This window comes from Epinephelus fuscoguttatus, linkage group LG17 (genome assembly GCF_011397635.1).
Source record: "Epinephelus fuscoguttatus linkage group LG17, E.fuscoguttatus.final_Chr_v1".
Classification (NCBI taxonomy): Eukaryota; Metazoa; Chordata; class Actinopteri; order Perciformes; family Serranidae; genus Epinephelus; species Epinephelus fuscoguttatus.
In genome coordinates this window covers 38,118,343-38,137,312 of record NC_064768.1, presented here as the reverse complement: position 1 = coordinate 38,137,312, position 18,970 = coordinate 38,118,343, and the positions used below count along the sequence as shown (strand labels likewise).

At 41.3% G+C, this 18,970-nt stretch overlaps 1 protein-coding gene across 2 annotated transcripts in view; it reads right to left on the bottom strand.

The window, feature by feature from the left end:
* Positions 1–3,783: 3,783 nt before the first annotated feature.
* LOC125904623 (hippocalcin-like protein 4) overlaps positions 3,784–18,970 on the bottom strand; it is a 43,673-nt gene continuing 28,486 nt past the window's right edge. For both annotated transcript variants that reach the window (XM_049602183.1, XM_049602182.1), the window contains exons 2-4: positions 17,806–17,981; positions 15,052–15,267; positions 3,784–14,956 (exon numbers count right to left, since the gene is read on the bottom strand). In XM_049602183.1, the coding sequence (XP_049458140.1) occupies positions 14,759–14,956; positions 15,052–15,267; positions 17,806–17,967 (576 nt within the window). In that variant the 5' untranslated portion in view covers positions 17,968–17,981 and the 3' untranslated portion in view covers positions 3,784–14,758. The remainder of the gene's footprint in view (positions 14,957–15,051; positions 15,268–17,805; positions 17,982–18,970) is intronic.

Here is an 18,970-nt window from a genome sequence, read left to right as displayed (position 1 = left end):
TACTGGTCAAAGTGACGGCTGTGATGGGAGAACTGGATCTCAGTGAAGGGCAAGTGGTCCATAACTTTAATTTGGAGACAACAAAATGTTAAGCTGATAAGAAGCACTGGTTTGAACCAGTTTTGTCTGATTTGACCAAAGACAAGATGAATCAGTAGCAGGACACTGTCTCTGAGGCCCCCTAAAGGCACAACACGTTCACTCCGACCTCGTCACATATCGACGTTTGGTCATGGACTTTCCACGTCCACATACAACGTGCAAGGTACCCTGGGTGTGTTGGTTGTGGACGTTCTGGGACACCATGTCAACTTCAGCCTGTTACATGCATTGTCTTCTTTCAAAATACACTTCTGTTTTCACAGGAAATTTAACATTTACTTCAAACATACTAAGTTGGTGCAACACTTTGGTCCTTGTCCTTGTGTAACAGCAACCAGCTGCGTATCATGCCGACGTTAAAGGACGCCTTTTTTCATTGGTGTTTTCATGTCAGAGCACCAACATACACTGTCATGTCTTTTACCACAAAAGTGAAATTGGGGCTCCAGTTTGAGGTTGTTTTCAAAGAGAGAAGGGACAGAGAAAGAATGCAAACTGACTTTGAATTGAAAAAGGTACATGTGAGAGACATGGACCAAGAGAGGAAGGATGGGGGGGCCACAGAGACTGCTCATACACAGGGCCCAGAATTTGGTGCTATAAGCTCATGATAGACCTCTGAAACTACAACATGCCAAAAAACATGTGTACCTTTGAAAATCCCTCCACACAGAGATCTCATGTCTGAGGCGACTTCTTTGTTACCAACTTTCTGTAAGACGCAAACAAGAGGATCACTATTTAAAAACACAGTGACATCTAGTGGATTTTTTAAGTATAACACCTAAATAATAGAATAGTAGAGATAGCCCAGTCAGGTTGAGTTGACTTTAACAATTTTTTTATTAAGATATAGTGACACAAAATGTGCTATACCAAGGCAGAATGTTTAAGGGCTAATGTTACCCTGTGATGATCTACACTTTGTCATAACTTCTGCCACCAGACTGATGATAAGATGAGAAGCCAGAATATTAGCCTCACTTCAGTGCCAAGCAGTGCAGTGATTCATTTCTAAAGTGCACTCATCATTTTTGGAGCACATCTGGGACTCTGATCTGCCAGCACTCAAGGCTGAAAATGAACACTGGTAGAACTTCTTACTTTGTGAACCTGCTCTGTGACTGTCAGACACTTCATTTCCTGCATTCAGGTGAATTTTTATGCACTAATTTATATTGGAAATGTCTTTATGTAAAGGAAAACACAAAAGTCACAGAGCAGGTGAGGATTTAAGATATCAAAATATAAGAGCATATGACGCAGTAAGACTCTTAGGTTTGCTCCATTGCTATCAAATATTCATACTCCTGCTGATCAGTATCTGCTGAGTCAGAGCACACGTAGGAAGGATTTGCTCTTCAGTCTTCTTCCGTTTCAGTAAGTTACTCCTTTAAACGTGCATGTGGCACCTCTTCACCTATTCACATCAATATCACATTAATTACTTTTGATTAATTTATAAACCCCTGGACTTTAATAGCTCGTGTGTTTGTCATGTTCTCAGAGAGAATGGGAGACTTTGCCAAAGAAGAAACTGTGTCAATAATTTGTTAAAGTTACTGATTGGCATATTTTTGGGTCATTGTAGACCACCATGTCAGTATGCTAAAGCTAGCTGTTAGCTCAAAGCACCGCTGTGCCGAGGTACATCCCCTCACAGCTGCAACTATGGCTGTTTCTTCTTGTAGTACATTTATATTTGATCATAAAAGCTGAGTGTTGTGTTGAGGTCAGAGATATTTTGGCTGGTAACAATAACCTTGAATAAGTTTTCAAATAAAGAACATTTTGTGACATCAAATAGTTACTGATATCATTATAAAAGTATAATAGGAAGTTGAAAGCATACTGTACTGTATGAAAATATTAGCTCTAATATAATTTATATCATTATTAGTTTAAGTGACACTACTTTTGTTGCAGCAGCTCTTATCTTTATCTTATATCCAGTTGGACAGTACTGTGAGCACGACTGTTTTAATGAGACACAAATAAGACAGCTATACAGCAACAGCCATTATAGCTATACTACAGCTATAATAACTGTTGACGCATGAACCTTGTCTGGTAAACACCCATGTCCTTTAAATGCCATGCCCCAGATTGTGATGCAGTAAGAGAAAGCTCTTACACCTTTCCAGCCTTAGCTCAAGTGGAAATAACCCTGATGACGTCATCAAGGTTTTTTCTCAGACTTTAGAAAATACTATATGTGCAAGAAATGAATGGACTGTTGCATGTGATCTGAGCATTGCATACAGGTCATTTCACTTGATATATCTGGGCCAATTAACAAACTCAGATTGTGTTTAATTCAGAAAGTTTGGGGCTTTTAAATAATTTGATACCTCCGACTCTCACAATGAGTAGGGAGCGGAGTAGAAGTAGGAGGACGAGGGTAATGCTAGCAGCACTAGCATTTGTGGTAATAGTTGTCGTGGGACTTTTCGTCTGTCCTCTGCCCATTCATTAGTCTCCACTCGTCTACACAGGGACAGCTGGACATTTGGAGATACTGCTGTCTGGTCATGGGCCAGTGTGATGTGACTCAGTGAGGGTACATGTGTTGTTTTGCAATCGAATGCCAGTGTCGGTCACCCTTGAATCACCACAGAGTCATTTAAGATTTTTCCACGTATGTCTTTTCCTTTCCTCTCTCTGCTGTCTTTCACTGGACACATGATGCTGTAAGGGCACAAAACAGCTGACATGTTCACAGTCTTTGCAGAGCCTGTCAGTGACATGATGTTAGAGTCGAGTGTGGCCGAGCTTACAGCCCCATCCTGTGGCCACTCTGTGAACTGCACTTTTTCTGCTTGACCTCTATTGCTGCAGTGTGATTCACTGTGCCTCTGCTGCTCAGTCTCTGTGTGCGCATTTGTGATGTTTGGTTTTCCACTGAGCTGAAGCCTGATGCAGCGAAGCTCAGAATAGGTTTATATTGATCCGTGATGGATGGACGGATGGATGGAGAGGGGGGAAACAATGGTATAGCCAGCACAGTTTAAACAGAGGAATGAACTGAAACTAGAAAGCAAATACCCAAAATTGATTTGTAAATATAAAATATGGATTCATTCATATAATGTTTAATCGTGTCTTTATTCATATTATCTCACTGCAATCTTTTGTCACACCAGGAAAACACATAAACTCAAACGATAGCTTAAATTGAGCAGTATTCTTCTTTAACATTTGAAAAACAGAAGATATATTTGATTTTTCAGAACAGAAAGTCTCTGTAAGTGTTTCCGGCTCTCGTGGGTGGTAAATGTCCATATTAATTCATAAAGCCAAAGCGTAATCTTCATGAGTCACTTCATTGTGTTCAATTATTTCTTCATTGCAGATACCAGAGGGAGGATTAATTTCCGCAGTCATTAAGTTTCACTGTTAAATTACGACTCTATGTGTGTGTGTGTGCATGTTTCCGTATAAACATGTGTAGTGATACAGGCATGAGATTTTGTGTTTATGTGCTCGTCTCCCTGCCTCGTGGCCTCAGCATGGTTACCATGAGAACCGAATGGTGACATCATTGCAGCAGTGTGACATCATTGCTTGACGGTGACTCATACTCTTGGCTCAATGTTGTGTGTGTGTGTGTGTGTGTGTGTTTAAATGTGTGAAGATGCGATGGGAGGAAACACACAGACCGAGGCAAGACGACAACAACTCTCGACATCCATGTGTTTTATTCTATGTAACAAAAATAATTACAATGTCTTTGTTCTAGGAGCCTAACAATATTGAAAACAAAAAGAAAAAAACAAAATCATCAGACGGGACAGATTGACATTTACAGAAACATCATAGAGAAATGTTAAAGAATAGAATTATATTGCACAACCGAGCACAAATGATCCCCTGTCAAAGTAAAAGTAGAATATCCGCGTTCATTTTCACGTCACAGCTCACTGCATCCGTCCACAGCTCTCTGAGAACCGATGAGCTGCATCACATGAAGCATCACTTCATGTTAAACTCCACCTGATGCAACCACAGCAATAATATTTCAGTTCCCTCTCGCAACATCATCCCCATCTTTGGCACATAAAATCTACAGAGTAAATATTGAATTTTGTCAAAGTAGTTTTGAATCAGACGAACATCAGATGGCAATCAAAGCAGCAAAACAAAACTCATTTGTGTCTGCGATCTTAGGGGAGGAAAGTCAAAGTGTCTCTCTCACTCTAACCCGCTGCTAATTAGGATGGACAGAATCTAATCAGCGGAGGAGTGCGGAGATCAACACATTGTGGAGCCACTTTGTTAGCCAATCTTCTAATCAAAGTGTTTTACTGCATACCGCTCAGTGTAAAATAGGATGATTAATCAAGCCTTTGACGGTAACACAGTGAGTCAAAACAAGACACGTGAGGCTGCATGGGTGACTGTCTGTACACTGCAAACAATTTGCAAGACCTTCATTCAGGTTATGTCGACCGTAAACTTGTTTTTCTTGAAATAGGCGCCCAACATCTGCCAGTGGAATGAGATAATCTAACGTGAACAAAGTGACAATGTAAGCAAAGCCCAAGCTGCATTAATACTTTTTTTATGTTGGGGTCTGCAGAAAAAAACAAAAATAAGTTTTGGCTTTTATCACATTCTACATTTTTTATGGTGAATAGAATTGTAGATTCACCTAGATTCACTTCTCACCCTTCAACAAATATAATCAAATTCGACTCTCCTTTTACCTCTGTTTTGGTCTCCACCAACTCCTGAGGGCATTCAGGGCTCTTCAACTGCTAAATTCTCCACTACGTTGAGTACCTAGCTGCCACCATTGTGCATCTGGCAGGTAGTGGGTTTATTACAGCTTTCCCACTGACAGCAGTCTGTTGTGGCCGGAAGAAGCAGCTGAGAAGAACTGCAAGGTTGGGTGATAATTCTATGCAGCTTTCTCACATGTAGTCATTTGATGAATTGTTACTAGGAAAGATATTATTAGTGCAGCTTTAAATATCAGGATTCACCCAATAACATAATAAAATCTGCACGAAACAGTTTGCTGTAAGTGACAAAGACCCCATTTACACCTTGGATTAAAATGTGTTTGGGTGATGTGGAAAGTGGAAATGCAACACACAGAGGGCAGATTGTGATCCGATCGGAAACCACGTCTACAGGTGCTCAGAGACGCACTGTGACCAAATTGAACACAAGTGTAACTGCAGATGTAACTTCTAACTTTGTGGGCTGGGGTGCGTAATCGTGCCAGACTGTTTCCAATCAACGAGCTAGAAGCAGCCGTTATTAGTTTAGTCCAGTTTGGTCCTAGCAAAACTTGGCGATTCACACCGCATTTCCACTTACATATGTGACTGGTGTCCTTTGACCAGTACATAAAAGGATAATGCCTCTAGTGTCCAACACAAGGAAGGGAATTTATTAACAGATGAACAGAAACCTGCTAGAAACTACCTGTAGCCATGGGGGAGAGGCTAATTAAAAAGACGTATGAGCGGCTGAATGAGTCATAATGACAATCTGATTGTGTATAATTTAAACCATATTTTAGCAGAGTAACGTTATTCAGATTCACAGTGTGTTCAATGAGTTCTTTTTAATCAAACAAACTCACTTCATGATCAAAACAGGCAACTGAATTGAAAGAAATAGCCTGTTAGCTAGTTAGCAGCCTGTTAGCTAAGCTAGCACACTGTCATCTGGTCTCTCCAAAGTCCACCACAAAAGTAAAAATTTTTGAACGCGATCGAGGCAAATTTCAGACCGAAATAGTACAGAGGGGAGGAGTTTCACAGATTCCCATAGGAATGAATGGACCTCAGGTTGACTCATCTCCCTGTAAGTGGAAACGAGGCGTCCGGCTGTTCTCATGCACTTAGTTAGTACATTTTCCTACCAACAGCAATGCACCCAAATTCGTAAATATCCCACATAATCACAAGCCAGTAATTTGTGTACATCCAAGTATTTGGGAAGGCTGGGATTACATGATCAATGCAGTGATGGAAGTGAAGAACGAAGTGCCCCCGTAAGGAGGCAGGTTGGGGTGGCAGATGGTCACAAAACATAGGACTTTGCCCAGGAGACAGGTGTTGGGAACCGTGTCAACCTTCTGTGAACTTTAAGTCATTCTAAACTGTGTCCTCGCCATGTTTCTTTCTCTAAATCTATGCTCCGTAACTTTGCGTTAAATACATAGCTTTACTATATGGCTGTCACGTCATTCGTGGGGTGCTAATTCGTAGGATATCACACAAACTGTTGTATTAGGATACATTGGACAATTCATATCCCAACTGAGCCCTTTATAAAGCGATGGCTAAGTAAATAATGGAGAACAGCCTCAACCATTTGGTTGTTTGAGCTGGACAGAGTGATCAGATCTCAATGTGGACACTGGAGACACATATTAATACCATATGTAATCGGGTTAAATCATAGTTGGGTGAAATGGATCTAGATCTGGATACTAACTGTATTTTAATGCTAGATGTAAAGGGGGTCCAAGATGTCAAACACACTGGTGCCTTTTGTTTTTTACTTCCACACTTTGCTTAATTGTACTTTCACATAAGAGATCTTTATCACATAAATTCAATTACATTTCTGAAAAGGCTAAGCCTCTTTCATTTATATTGGGTTATAATTTAAAAAATCCAATCAGATTTACCCTGAAAAAAGGTGACATTATCTAACTTCACCCACAGATGTGTGCACTTGTGACTGTAACACTGAACAAGGACTCATCAAGTTGTTTGCATCATATAATGTTGTCAGCTACAATGTCAGAGTAAACAAAGCTGTACAGTTGCGGAGTTGTTGTGAGGCGTGACATTATACCTCCAACCACTGGGTGACACTGTGACACAGTACAGTTTTTTATTTATCACTGGCACCCCTCTCCATACACCTCAGGCTTCCCCTGCCAACAGCCCCCCTCCCCTTCCTGTCATCTCAGTCATATGGTTAAACCTAATATCTATGAGAGTATTACTTGTTGAACTGCAACAGTAGGCTACAGCAAACGAAACGACACGTCCCATATTGGAGACAGTACAAACCGTATACCAGCGGAGCACAAAAGCAAGTGTAGGTGTGGGCAATAATACTCAGTGCTTCAGTGTGAGGGTTTACACTCAGGTCTTTACAAAGTTAAACTAGACTGAGGCATCTCTTGTTACACAAATGATACAAATACAAAACACATGCGAACACTCGCAAAAGTGTCCCGACATACAGCGCACACTGAGCTTTCACAAGCACTCACAGGTATTACTCACACTCACTTTATCACACACTCTCTCTCATACACACAGACACACACACACTCACACACAGTAGCTGTGTCATCATATGAAATTAGGTCTAAGCTAGTGGTACATTTACATTTACATATTATACTTGTTTATATTCATAAATACGATTACAGTCGTATCTTAATGTACATGTAGTTTATCATTACATTATCGCACAAAGGAGGCTCACTCTTTCGCTTGAGGGAGGGAGCATGTTCATTGGCTGGGTGAGAAGGAGGAGATTAATCTGATTTGCTAACAAAAGGGAAGTCATTTTTTTTTGCTGCAATGCAGAGATGTCAGAAAGTCAAGATATTTTTTAACTGATCCACAAGAAAAAACTGACCCAAGAGTCAGAGTTGTTAATACGGGACTTGTGAGATACATGAAAAAGTGTTTTTTAAAGTTGAGTAGTTCTTTACTGAGTTAACTCACCTTAAAGTATGAAATAATGTATTGACTTCTCTAAATGCTGACAGAGGTGCTAAATGCTTATGCACAAGAAAGGTGCTTCACTGCCTCTTTCCAGTTTCCAACACAGTCACCATAAGAAATGTTGGCATTGTAAAAGTTATCTGCAAACCACACATACGTTACATTTGTACGTTTGGGGGTTGAGGGGATGGTGGATGGCATGACACCTCAGCGAGATGCCTGCCAAGATGCAGACCACTGTTCCAGCCCAACAACAAAACTGGCTGTTGTACTATGAGACACTGCTGCATTTTGAACAGAAATTGTGCGACCAAAACCAGCTATTTCTTAGCCAGACACCACTGCATTTAAAAAAGAAATTGTGACTCCAAACCAGCTGACACCACCGCCTTTCAGGTGGCGACTTTGCCACCAAAATCAGTTTTCTTTTTAGTGAGATACCACTGCATTTCAAGCAGTGATCATGCCACAAAAAAATTGCTTTTTAGCCAGATATCAGCAGCATTTCCAGCAGCGACTGTGCCACTGAAACAGCCTTTTATTTTTAGCAAAACATGGTTGCATTTCAAGCCGCGTTTGTTCCATAACACAGGCTGTGTTTAATGAGTCTTTGCCGCATTTCCAGCTGCATTAGTGCCACCAAAATTGGTTGTTTTGTAGTGAGACATCGCTGCATTTCCAGCGTGACTGTGGCAACAAAACCAGCTGTTTTCAGTGAGACACCGCTACATTTCAAGCTGTGATTGTGCCACAAAAAAACAGCTTTTTAGCCAGATATCAGCAGCATTTCCAGCAGTGACTATGCCACTGAAGCAGCCTTTTATTTTTAGCAAAACATGGTTGCATTTCAAGCCGTGTTGGTCCCACCACAATCAGGTGTTTTATCAGTAAGTCACTGCATTTCAAGGCATTTGTCCCACAACACAGGCTGTTTTTAATGAGTCATTGCTGCATTTCCAGCTGCGTTAGTGCCACCGAAAGTGGGTGCATTTCCAGCGTGACTGTGGCAACAAAACCAGGTATTCATAAGTCAAAACATGATCTTTTCCCAAACATAACCAAGTGTTTTTTTATGCCTAAACACAACCATGTAACCGCTGCATAACATCATACAAATGTTACATATCCATGATTTGAAGAAATGTACAATACCAGTATTCATTCTGGTGAATGGGTTGTAGTGTCCCTGCTTGCATGTTGCCCTCTTTCAGTCTTTGTGACGGATATCAGAGTGGTCTCTCATCCAACTCTAAAGATGACATAAAATTAGCATCTAAACAAAGGGCAATATTTAAATAATCCGTTTAGAGAAATCCTGTGGCTGACCCCTTGTTTGCCCCGATGTTTTAAAATAATCCAATGGAATACATGATTACAAACTGCAAGCTGGTAATTACTGACAGCATTACATTTTCCAGCTATCTGCCATCATTAACATTCACAAACAGGTAAGCACGTGCACACACACACAGCATCCAGGCCTCCTCGTCAACCTTTTGCTCTTTTTCAAATTGATTTTAGATCTGAGCTGAGTTCAGCAAAGTTCCTCTCCCTCCACCTATAATCAAAGCACTTCCTCTCTGACATTTAGGGAGGAAGAAGACAAAAAGGGGGGAGAGCAGGACAGTGGGAGAGGAAGAGGAGAGATAGCTATTTCAGCTTTTCATGTGAAACAACAATGAATCACAGAGGCAGGTTTGGCCTTTCTGAGAAATACCGTTTGTGTCATACGGTCTGCAATTACTGTCCTGATTATGCCCACTCCACACTGTTCTAGTGGCTCCTTCTGGAGCTCAAATTGCTGGTCTTAGAGGAGCGAGATCACGTTTAAAATTATTCTGAGTTAGCTGGTAAACACAAAGCTGATTATTCTTTTTTAGGTGCAGACACAATTTAAATTTATCCAATGCACAAATAGCAACTGTAATAATGTAGCAGTGTAAGATCTCATTAAAATGCACTTAAAGTCTCCACTATAATTAAACCTGTTAATGAAATAATTACTTAAAATATTAATTACCTATGATCTATTACAGCTAATGAACTTAATCTAATAATTACTACTGATCAAACAACTCCTAAGAATAAGTTATTGCATTGTTATCAAATCATATTAGTGATATTTAATTACACAGGTTACTTCTCTAAAACATTGAAGGCATTGAAAACCTACCAAGTTACAAAAGTTTGTTATTTCTACTGAGAGATTTCTGTCTGTGCTGTTTTCATAATGCTCTCCTCAGTGTTTTGGAGTGGGTAGCTCACTGTTTGAAAAAGGTGAAGTCTCTTCTGTACGCCAATAACAGATTAGCGACATTTGAATCAGAATATGGTGACAGTTGTGGGTGTTGTTTTCTTATCTTGCCAGGTCACTGTCTGTCAAATTTGATCAAATCACACCCACACACTCCTGATGAAGCAGGATGTTTCAGAGTTTGGATGTTTAAGTCTTTAGAAAACGTAAGGATGTTATTTTCTAAACTTCAACACTGGCTTATTTAGTCATGAAAATCAACTGAACTTATATAAAGAAGTTCTTAAATGTCCCCTCAAGACACGTTTTAAAACATATAAACTCAAATGTTAGGTTAATATAACAATGGCTTGGTTTTACATGGGACAAAGGTTAGTAAGTTCATAAGTCATAGGTGGCGTAATTTAAGGTCCCGTTTATACGATTTCAACTGAAAACGGTAAACTTTAGTTGCATTTGGGCTGATCGTTTACGCGGCAGCAGCGTTTTGGGTACCTGAAAATGCAACATTTTGAAAACGGGTTCCAGAGTGAAATTCTTTGGAAACAGCACCATCTCCGTTGTCATGTAAACTTGCAATATGCGGTTCCTCTGAAAACGGAGACTTTTCGCACATGCGCATTACGCTTCCAGTCACCAAAGTCGACCATCACAACAACAATGGCGGACTCCTAAACTCTGCTTATGCTGCTGACCCTATTGAATTTATCAACGCTTCCCCATCATAGTGTAGATTTACTGTAGCAACTCCACCTCATCGTCCGTCCAGACAAACGTTCGTGCGGTTGCCATTTTGTTTGTTTATACATCGCCGCTCTGTAGATGAAAGCGTAAGTGCCACACCACCAACTACTGGCCTGGCATGTGTATTGCAGCGTTTTTGGTCATTTTTGCGGATCCATGTGCACAGCGATTGTTATCAAAACGTTGTCGTCTAAACGTGGAACTTTTTTCAAAACGAAAATGCGAAACGATTCTGTTTCCCGTGGATCGTTTCCGTGTAAACATGGCCTAAGTTAGAACATTGTGGAATTGTGGTCTCTGAGTGTAAAGTGTTGCCACGTTAATTGAAGGCCTGGTGTGTCTCTTAAAAATGCTAAAGGTTGCCTTTGGCGTCAATATCGCACACCGATGGGTGTGACAAAGAGCGGGCATTTGACACCCTAGAAATAAGAACAGGCTTTCCATTCACAATGGCTAGCGTTAGTGTTGGGGAAACATCAGACAGATTCAACCATACATGTTCGAGCCTCAGTCAGACCCAGATGTAGAGTCTCCTGTGCAAGAAAATCTACGATGAGCAGATGCACTAGATTGGGAAGTATAGTTAGCAACTTTTACCTGTTTGTTGTCTGTTAGCTTGTAAGCTAACTGGCAGTGGCTGACACAGCGTTTTTGGATGTGAAACATACAATAATAACATCTGCTACGATGTTACAGTGTGTTCACATTGATCCGGTTAGCATCCAAAAACTGCACCCTCTATAATGTTTGCTGTCAAAACAAACTTGCCGGTGTTGTATCAAAGTCTGTTCCCCATCGATATACGTTTCTCGTATTAGACAGCGACTGGCTTTTGTATTAGCGAGGTACCTAATCTAGTTAGCATATGTGTGAATCTTAGATTTTTGGGAAGTGCATAGACAGTAGAGGAATGCGGAACTAACTAACTTTGCACTCATCAGGCTGTTCTCATAAACTGTTTGAAAGTTCTCCTATGATAAGTAATGCACCCACATTAGTACAGTCCGACGTTATCATGAGCCAGTTATTCGTGCATAACTGCTGTATTTTGGAAGGCTGTGATCACGTGACCAACGCACTGACAGGAGTTAAGGAGGAAGATGTTGCTTGTAAGGCGATAGGTTGGGGTGGTGGATGGGTCACAAAACACAGGACTTTCCCCAGGAGATGGGTGTTCGGAACTTTGAGTCATTTTAAGGTACGTCCTAAGTATGTTTATTCCCTAACTTTACGTTAAGAATGTAAAGTCATTCATGGGGCGCTGATTTATAGGATGTCAGACGAACCGTTCTATGAGAATACGCTGCACAGATAAAGGTCAACATAGGCAAGATCAGGCATTTTAGTGGACATTTACGTCTGAAAAACACGTTTGAGAGCGGGGGGACTTTTAGATTTGAAACCAAGTTTCAACCACAGTGTGTTAAATTTATAAATTTTCAACTTTTGTGCCCTCAGGTGTTACTAAAGAAACACAGGGAGAGCACTGCATTGCACTGAAAACAACACAGATCAGAAGATACTGTAATTACATAAAAAAAAATTACTCACAGTGACTTTAATCATAACAAGCTGACGTCAAGTTGATATTTTATAATATAAGTAAAGTGAAGTTGAATGTCACATGTTAATTTCCTGTTGCCTCAGCACACTGGAACTATAGCTGACATTCAAATAAAGAGAACACGTTCACTGCTGGACAAAGCCCAGATTAGATTATGTGGAGGACGAGGCTTAATTCTAACCTAATTACATGTCCTTTTAATAAAACACATGTAATCATTTTGATAAAATATTGATTTTGTCGGTGCGTGTGGAAAAGCTTTAGGCGCAGCCAGAAGTCACTGAGCAGCACATCAGTATGCTTCGCCATGCTGCTGGAGGCAGCCGTCTGAGACATTCATCACCTGTCTGCCTCACACTCAGAGGGCAAAGCGTGCGGACACCGTGCTGTAATCTATCGGGAAATACTTTTCTTCAAGTGCCATCCAACTGGCTGTGGATTTGGCTGCTGAAGAACAAATTAATGCAACAGCACACACACAGACACACACACAAGCGGAGGGGGCAGTTTGATCTGGGCTCATGAAGTGTACTTTGCTCCTAAAATATCCACACACACACTCTCACTTGTTTACACACATATGAACACCATAACACAAGCTCACGCACAGCTCACGCTATTGTTCATTTACATAATTCTCCCTCTATCAGCAGAACGTTTGCTTTTGTCTTGTGGCTCTTGATGGGCCGAACAACAGGCCCTTTGTTGTTCTAATGCCATTCCTTTCTTTCAAACTATCCCATGGTGCACAGCACCCAACACTGGCTGTGCAGTGTGACACTGGCATTATGAGTGCTGGAATTCACACTAATCTGACATTTCAGGAAATATGTTTGTTTGCTTTCCTGACAAGAATTAGATGAGTAGTTCACTCTCATGTCTGTGTGGTTAAGTATAACGCTGGAACCAGGAGATGATTAGCTTAGCATAGGATCAACACTGGAAAAGAGGAAACCGCCAGCCTAGCTCTGTCCAGAAGTTAAGCAAAAATCTGAAGCGTAAAAGCAACAAGTTGCAGTTACACCAGGGGCTAAACAACTCGTTCTCATTCCCAGAATGTCAAATTAAGATGCTTTGCCCCTCAGCGTCTCATACGGACGCACAGGGCACCCTTTAGCGTCTCTATGTGTCGCACAGCGAAAACACATTGTTAACACGTGGTTAATGTGAAATGGTCGTGTTTAGGTTCAGGCAAAAACTATTTTTTGATAGATTTAGAAGAAAGATCATGTCTTGGATTGAATAAGTACGTTTGTTACATAAATCAACACCTTAAAAAAATACTTAACATAGACTTTCCTCCCTCTTGCCCGACACAGACTTTCTCATGCTTTATACTACATCAGTTTCTCTCAGTCTCAGGTATCATCACAGATGGGTTTACACTGGAGTTAGTTAAAAGCCCAGTGAGTCTCATAAAGATGCTAAAGGGTGCTTAAATGGTCAACGTTATCACACACAGAGGGGTGTGACAAAGTGTCCGTATTTGACCGCCTGGGGAAGAGAACGAACTGGTTGTAAGTCAGACTGTTTCTTGGCCGTAAGCACTGACTTTCCAAAGTCCAGATGTCATCGTGGCTTTGCCGGAAACCAGCAAGGACTCCACAAAACCTCCAGGAACAATATATAACACGTTAGTGGCATTTCAAGATGTGTATGGGCAGACTTCTTTACTCCTGAACAGAACTGGGATAACTGGCTTCCCTGTTTTCTTAATGCTAAGCCAAGCTAATCGTCTTGTGACTGTAGCTTTGCATTTTACAAATATGATAGCGGTATTAATCCTCTTATCTAACCCAGACAGAAAACAAATGAGCATATTTTTTCATGGCCATTTAAATCCATGTTCATTTACATAATTCGAAAACAAACTGCTTTGTTATCATATCTTTGGCGTTTAAGACTTTGATAAGGTTGGGCAAGCTATTCACTATCATACAAAGGAAAAAGTTGGTAGAAATAGGACAAAGGTGCAAGTAACCTCTGCACTTAAATCACCCCGCAGTATATCAGGCTGCAGGGTGCTGGGGGAATTTCCTCTTTTCAAAAATCATCAGAGTGGATTTGTAAGGACACCCAGCTACACTGAGGCATAAGTGCTGCAGGAGTGCACTGCACAGCAGGACAGCCTGGAAGAAGAGAATGGCATCAATCAGGGGTCCACTGTGTTCTAAACATGGCTCTCTGCCTGTCATCACTGCCTCAAAAAAAGGAATAAAGCTACCCTACCTCCTCCTCCTCTTCCTCCTCCTCCTCCCCAAACTGCGTCCCTCCCTGTCTCCCCCAGCCTCTCTCTTCTCTCATCCTCCTTCCCTCTCTTGTTTCAGTTCAGCTCTTCTCCCATCCCTCCCCTCCCTCCCTCTGTTTCTCCACTCATCCCTCTCTCTACTTCTGCATGTCACACTGCAGCAGTAGCACGATGGAGGGGTCAGACTTGGCGGCCTCTTTAAACTCTTCCAGGGTGATCTCGTCATTGTGGTCCTTGTCCATCTTGGAGAAGATCTTGTCCACGCGCTGCTGTGGGGTCAGCCCGTCCTCGTTCATACGCATCATGATTACAGTGCCGACCATCTTGTAGATGGCCTGCAGAGGAGGAGAGGAAGACAATCAGACATTTTGTCAAGAAATGATTTCTTGTACAGGAACCAGTAAACCCTCCCCCTCACAAACACACATACCTCAATGATCTCCAACATCTCCATGCGTGTGATCTTTCCATCCCCATCCAGATCATACATGTTGAAGGCCCAGTTGAGTTTCTGCTCGAAGCTGCCCCTGGAGGTGATGGACAGGGCGCAGATGAACTCCCTGAAGTCGATGGTCCCGTCACCGTTCTTATCAAACGTCCGAAACGCGTGCTGAGCAAACTTTGAGGCATCACCGTAAGGGAAGAACTAGGGAGGGAAAAGTAAGACAAACAAGGTGACAGTTACATTGTGCAACGCTTCATGACAAACCCTGCTGAGGTGCATTATGGGCAATGTAGGATCCAGTGTTTCTGGAGCTTGACCTCTGCAAGGGACTAAAGGTCAGGATAGCTCAACCTCTGTTTCATCGATCTCAATCCGTCTCCTGTGACTTTACTAAAGGGTAATACTGCAGGTTTGACCCTTTACAATCCCAAGTTAAGTCCCAGATCAAGAGTGACAAGTCCCAAGTCCTAAACTTTCATTTTCAAGTCCTAAACCAGTCATAATGTGCTCTTCACCAAATGTAATGCCATTTTAACAACAGAGTAGTTATATATTAAATTCACAAAAACCATGAATGCTTTCTAAGATTTGTATTTATTTGTTAAAACAAACTCACGTTTTGTATACTGTACATGTTTTTTGTATGTGAATGAAATCATACTTACATACCTGCCAACACTCCCGATTTATGCGGGAGTCTCCCTATTTTTAACCCTTTCTCCTCCCCTGCTACCGATTGGTAATTTCTCCTGCTATTCTCCCGATTTCATGGCGATATGAGTCAAATTGATGTTTTGTGTGTCGTAACACCTGGCAACCCAACCCTTTTCTAGTCACTTGCCACATCAGCAAGTACCACGTGTTTTGCAAGCTATGTCGGGCAGACCTTAGTGTGGAACATGGCGGGAAAAACGACATTAGCAAACACGCTAACCGCAGCAAACACACACAGGCAGTGGAGGCACAGAGAGGAACAGCTAACATCGTTCTTGCTGAGAGGTGTGGCGGAGGCTGATAAAGTTACGAAGGCAGAGGTACAAATGGCAATGCTGGTCACAATGAACAACATCTCATTTTCATTATGCGATGACTTCAGCAAAACTGTTGCAGACATGTTTCCTGACTGTGCAATTGCTCGGAAATATGTGTCAGGGAGAACCAAGACTACACAGCTCGTGAAAGGTAAGATCTGTGATTTTTTATTTTGACTTCATCATTGAGGGGGTACCTATACTGATTAAACGTAATTGCTTTACAGGGTGGAAATGACTATTTTGAATTTAAAAAAAAATATCTCAGAAAATCTCCCTTTTTTTAACAGCCCAGTGTTGGCAGGTATGTCCTTGGTAAAAAAAAATCCAACTGGTGCTCAGTAACATGCCTTAGGTTTTTCATGGTTTCTCCTGTAACTTGATTGGATGCTGTGAGATCAGGAATTAAAGTGATTTGTGGCATACTTTTTAAATGGGCTAATAATTTTTTAATCTTTGGGCTTGAGAGAAGGTATCAAGTATTTTCAAGTCAAAAGACTCAAGTCCAAGTGAAGTCACGAGTCAGTAGCTATGTTTCCAACCAAAAGTGATTTGAATCATTGGGATATAAGCATTAATGCGGACTTTGGTGAAAACTACGAACTCGCGCGAGTTTTCCGCAGAACCGGAAACAAAACAAGTCTCACAAGTCATTCTTCTTCTTCTACGTTTTCTGGCGGTTGTAAATGCATTACCGCCTTCCCGACCCAGAGTGTGGATATCACCATGGAGAGAGGTGCGCTATGTCAGACTTAATTCAAACATAACTGTTTCCATCCCGTTTTGCGAATCAACATTTTTTCAAATCAACCAAAACCTGGCTAAAGCGAGCGTATTTTAGTTTGTGGGAATCAGGGGATTTTAATTTTAATTTTGGCGTTTCCATCATAATTTTCCGATGCGATACTTCTAGATGCGCATCTAAACAGGCTGATGGAAACATGGCTATTGGTGTTTAAGTCCAACTCAAGTTGCAAGCGATTTTTGATTTTGTCAAGTCGAGTTTAAAGTCATCAAATTTGATAGTGTGAGTCCAACTCATTTTAATCAAGTCCACGCCTCTGGTTGTGACCGACAGGAGCTAGTCTAATCATAAACACGTTGTTTGTTGAAAGACATATTTCAGAGTTAAAGTTTGATAATTCTTGTTTAAAACATGCAACTGACTCCTAATGCAGGTGGAATTTTAATCCTTTTTCTACCACGTATCTGTGGCCAGGTACGTTTACAGCCTGATACTAGGATACAAAATCGCATCATTTAGTTTATCGTTCACAGTGACAGATTGCTTCCTGCAGTTGGTTTCTTGTAAGAGGATAAAGAAAACTGATTTAAAAATATCTTTAACCCCTGTGCATCTATGAAAAACAGTCAGCGTCTATATGGTGCTGTGTCATCTCAGATGCGCCAGAATGTTCTGAGAATGTTTAAGGCATCAACAGAGTCACAGGCTGTATTAGAGGCTCCGCCCCCTCTCTATGCCCCAAACACAGGGCGATTAGTCAGGCATGGTAATGTAAGCTTTCTATGTAACAAGCCCACGATGCTCCGAGTAACTTTTTTCATTTTATATAACTATGGGGACAATTTTAACTGCAGGCTATAACTTTGAAAAAGACCGTAACCCTATTTATTGCTACATGATCAACTGCCATGATGTAACATCCTTTGCTTCATGCTTCTTTTCATGCGTCCCCTTCACCCTCACCTTAACATAGAGCTGCTGAAACTCCTCCAGGTTGAGGATGCCAGAGGGACAGTCTTTGAGGAAGCCTTTGTACCACTGCTTGAGCTCTGCCTCGTTGAATTCGGTGTTCTTGGTCAGGTCATCCAGAACCTCCGGAGCCAGCTTACTGTTGTGTTTCCCCATGATGCTTCACCTCTCTGGAGGGAGGGGGGTCACAGAGACAGACAGAGAGAGAGAGAGAGAGAGAGAGAGAGAGAGAGAGAGACAGGGTGAGCACGCAGGTGAGGAGGTGCTAGACAGAGCACAGCAACAGCAGTAATGCTCCTGTTGTTGCAACAGCACAGGTCTCAGAGGACGGATGCATCATCTGTCTCATGCTCCGAGTCCCACAGGTTTACTCTGAACGTGGAAAATCTGCCTTTAGTCTTTGTGCAGCAAACACTTGGAATTATCTGTGACGCATTCTCAAGATCAGCACTCTCACTACCCTGGGACAACTCAAGATAATATCTCAAACCCCTCCACCTCTGTGTGCGATTGTTTTCACTCGGGATTGTCCTCTGTGATTTGTTTAACTGCATATTTTTCTGTATCTTTGCATCATTCCAAATGAGAGGGACCTCAATGATCTGAGCTTAAATAAAAGCTGAAATGAATATATGAATGGAAAACAAGGGATTGCAGACGAGTGACAAATTAAAGGACAACCTGAATAAATAGACAGAGAAACATATTAGTTGCAGATGCTTCCACACCGGTGCACTGCATGGGAAAATGAAGCGATTAAAATCTAATCATGCTCTGTGACATCTATAACAATGATTTGTCACCAGATCTCAAGACAACTGCACACCTACAGTAGATTCTGAATTGAAATAATTTGTGTGAATTAATCGCATGTCAGTTTGAAGATAAGAATCCATTTATCTCTATGAGCCTACCCACACTAAATCCAAATCTAGTCTCTCCAAAGCAAGAGACTACTATAGCATATAGCATGTCGCATACTCACTTGGGATTTTAAGGGCTGCAACAATTTCTCATTTTTGAACCCAACAATCTTGCAAATAGTGAGCTCACATCCCCAGTCTTTGCGAAATCTTATAGTCAGCATTGTTTTTAGATGTGAGAAGGGGTCAAACTTTAGTCTTTTAAAAACCCTTTCAAAGTATTTTAGTGTATGGGG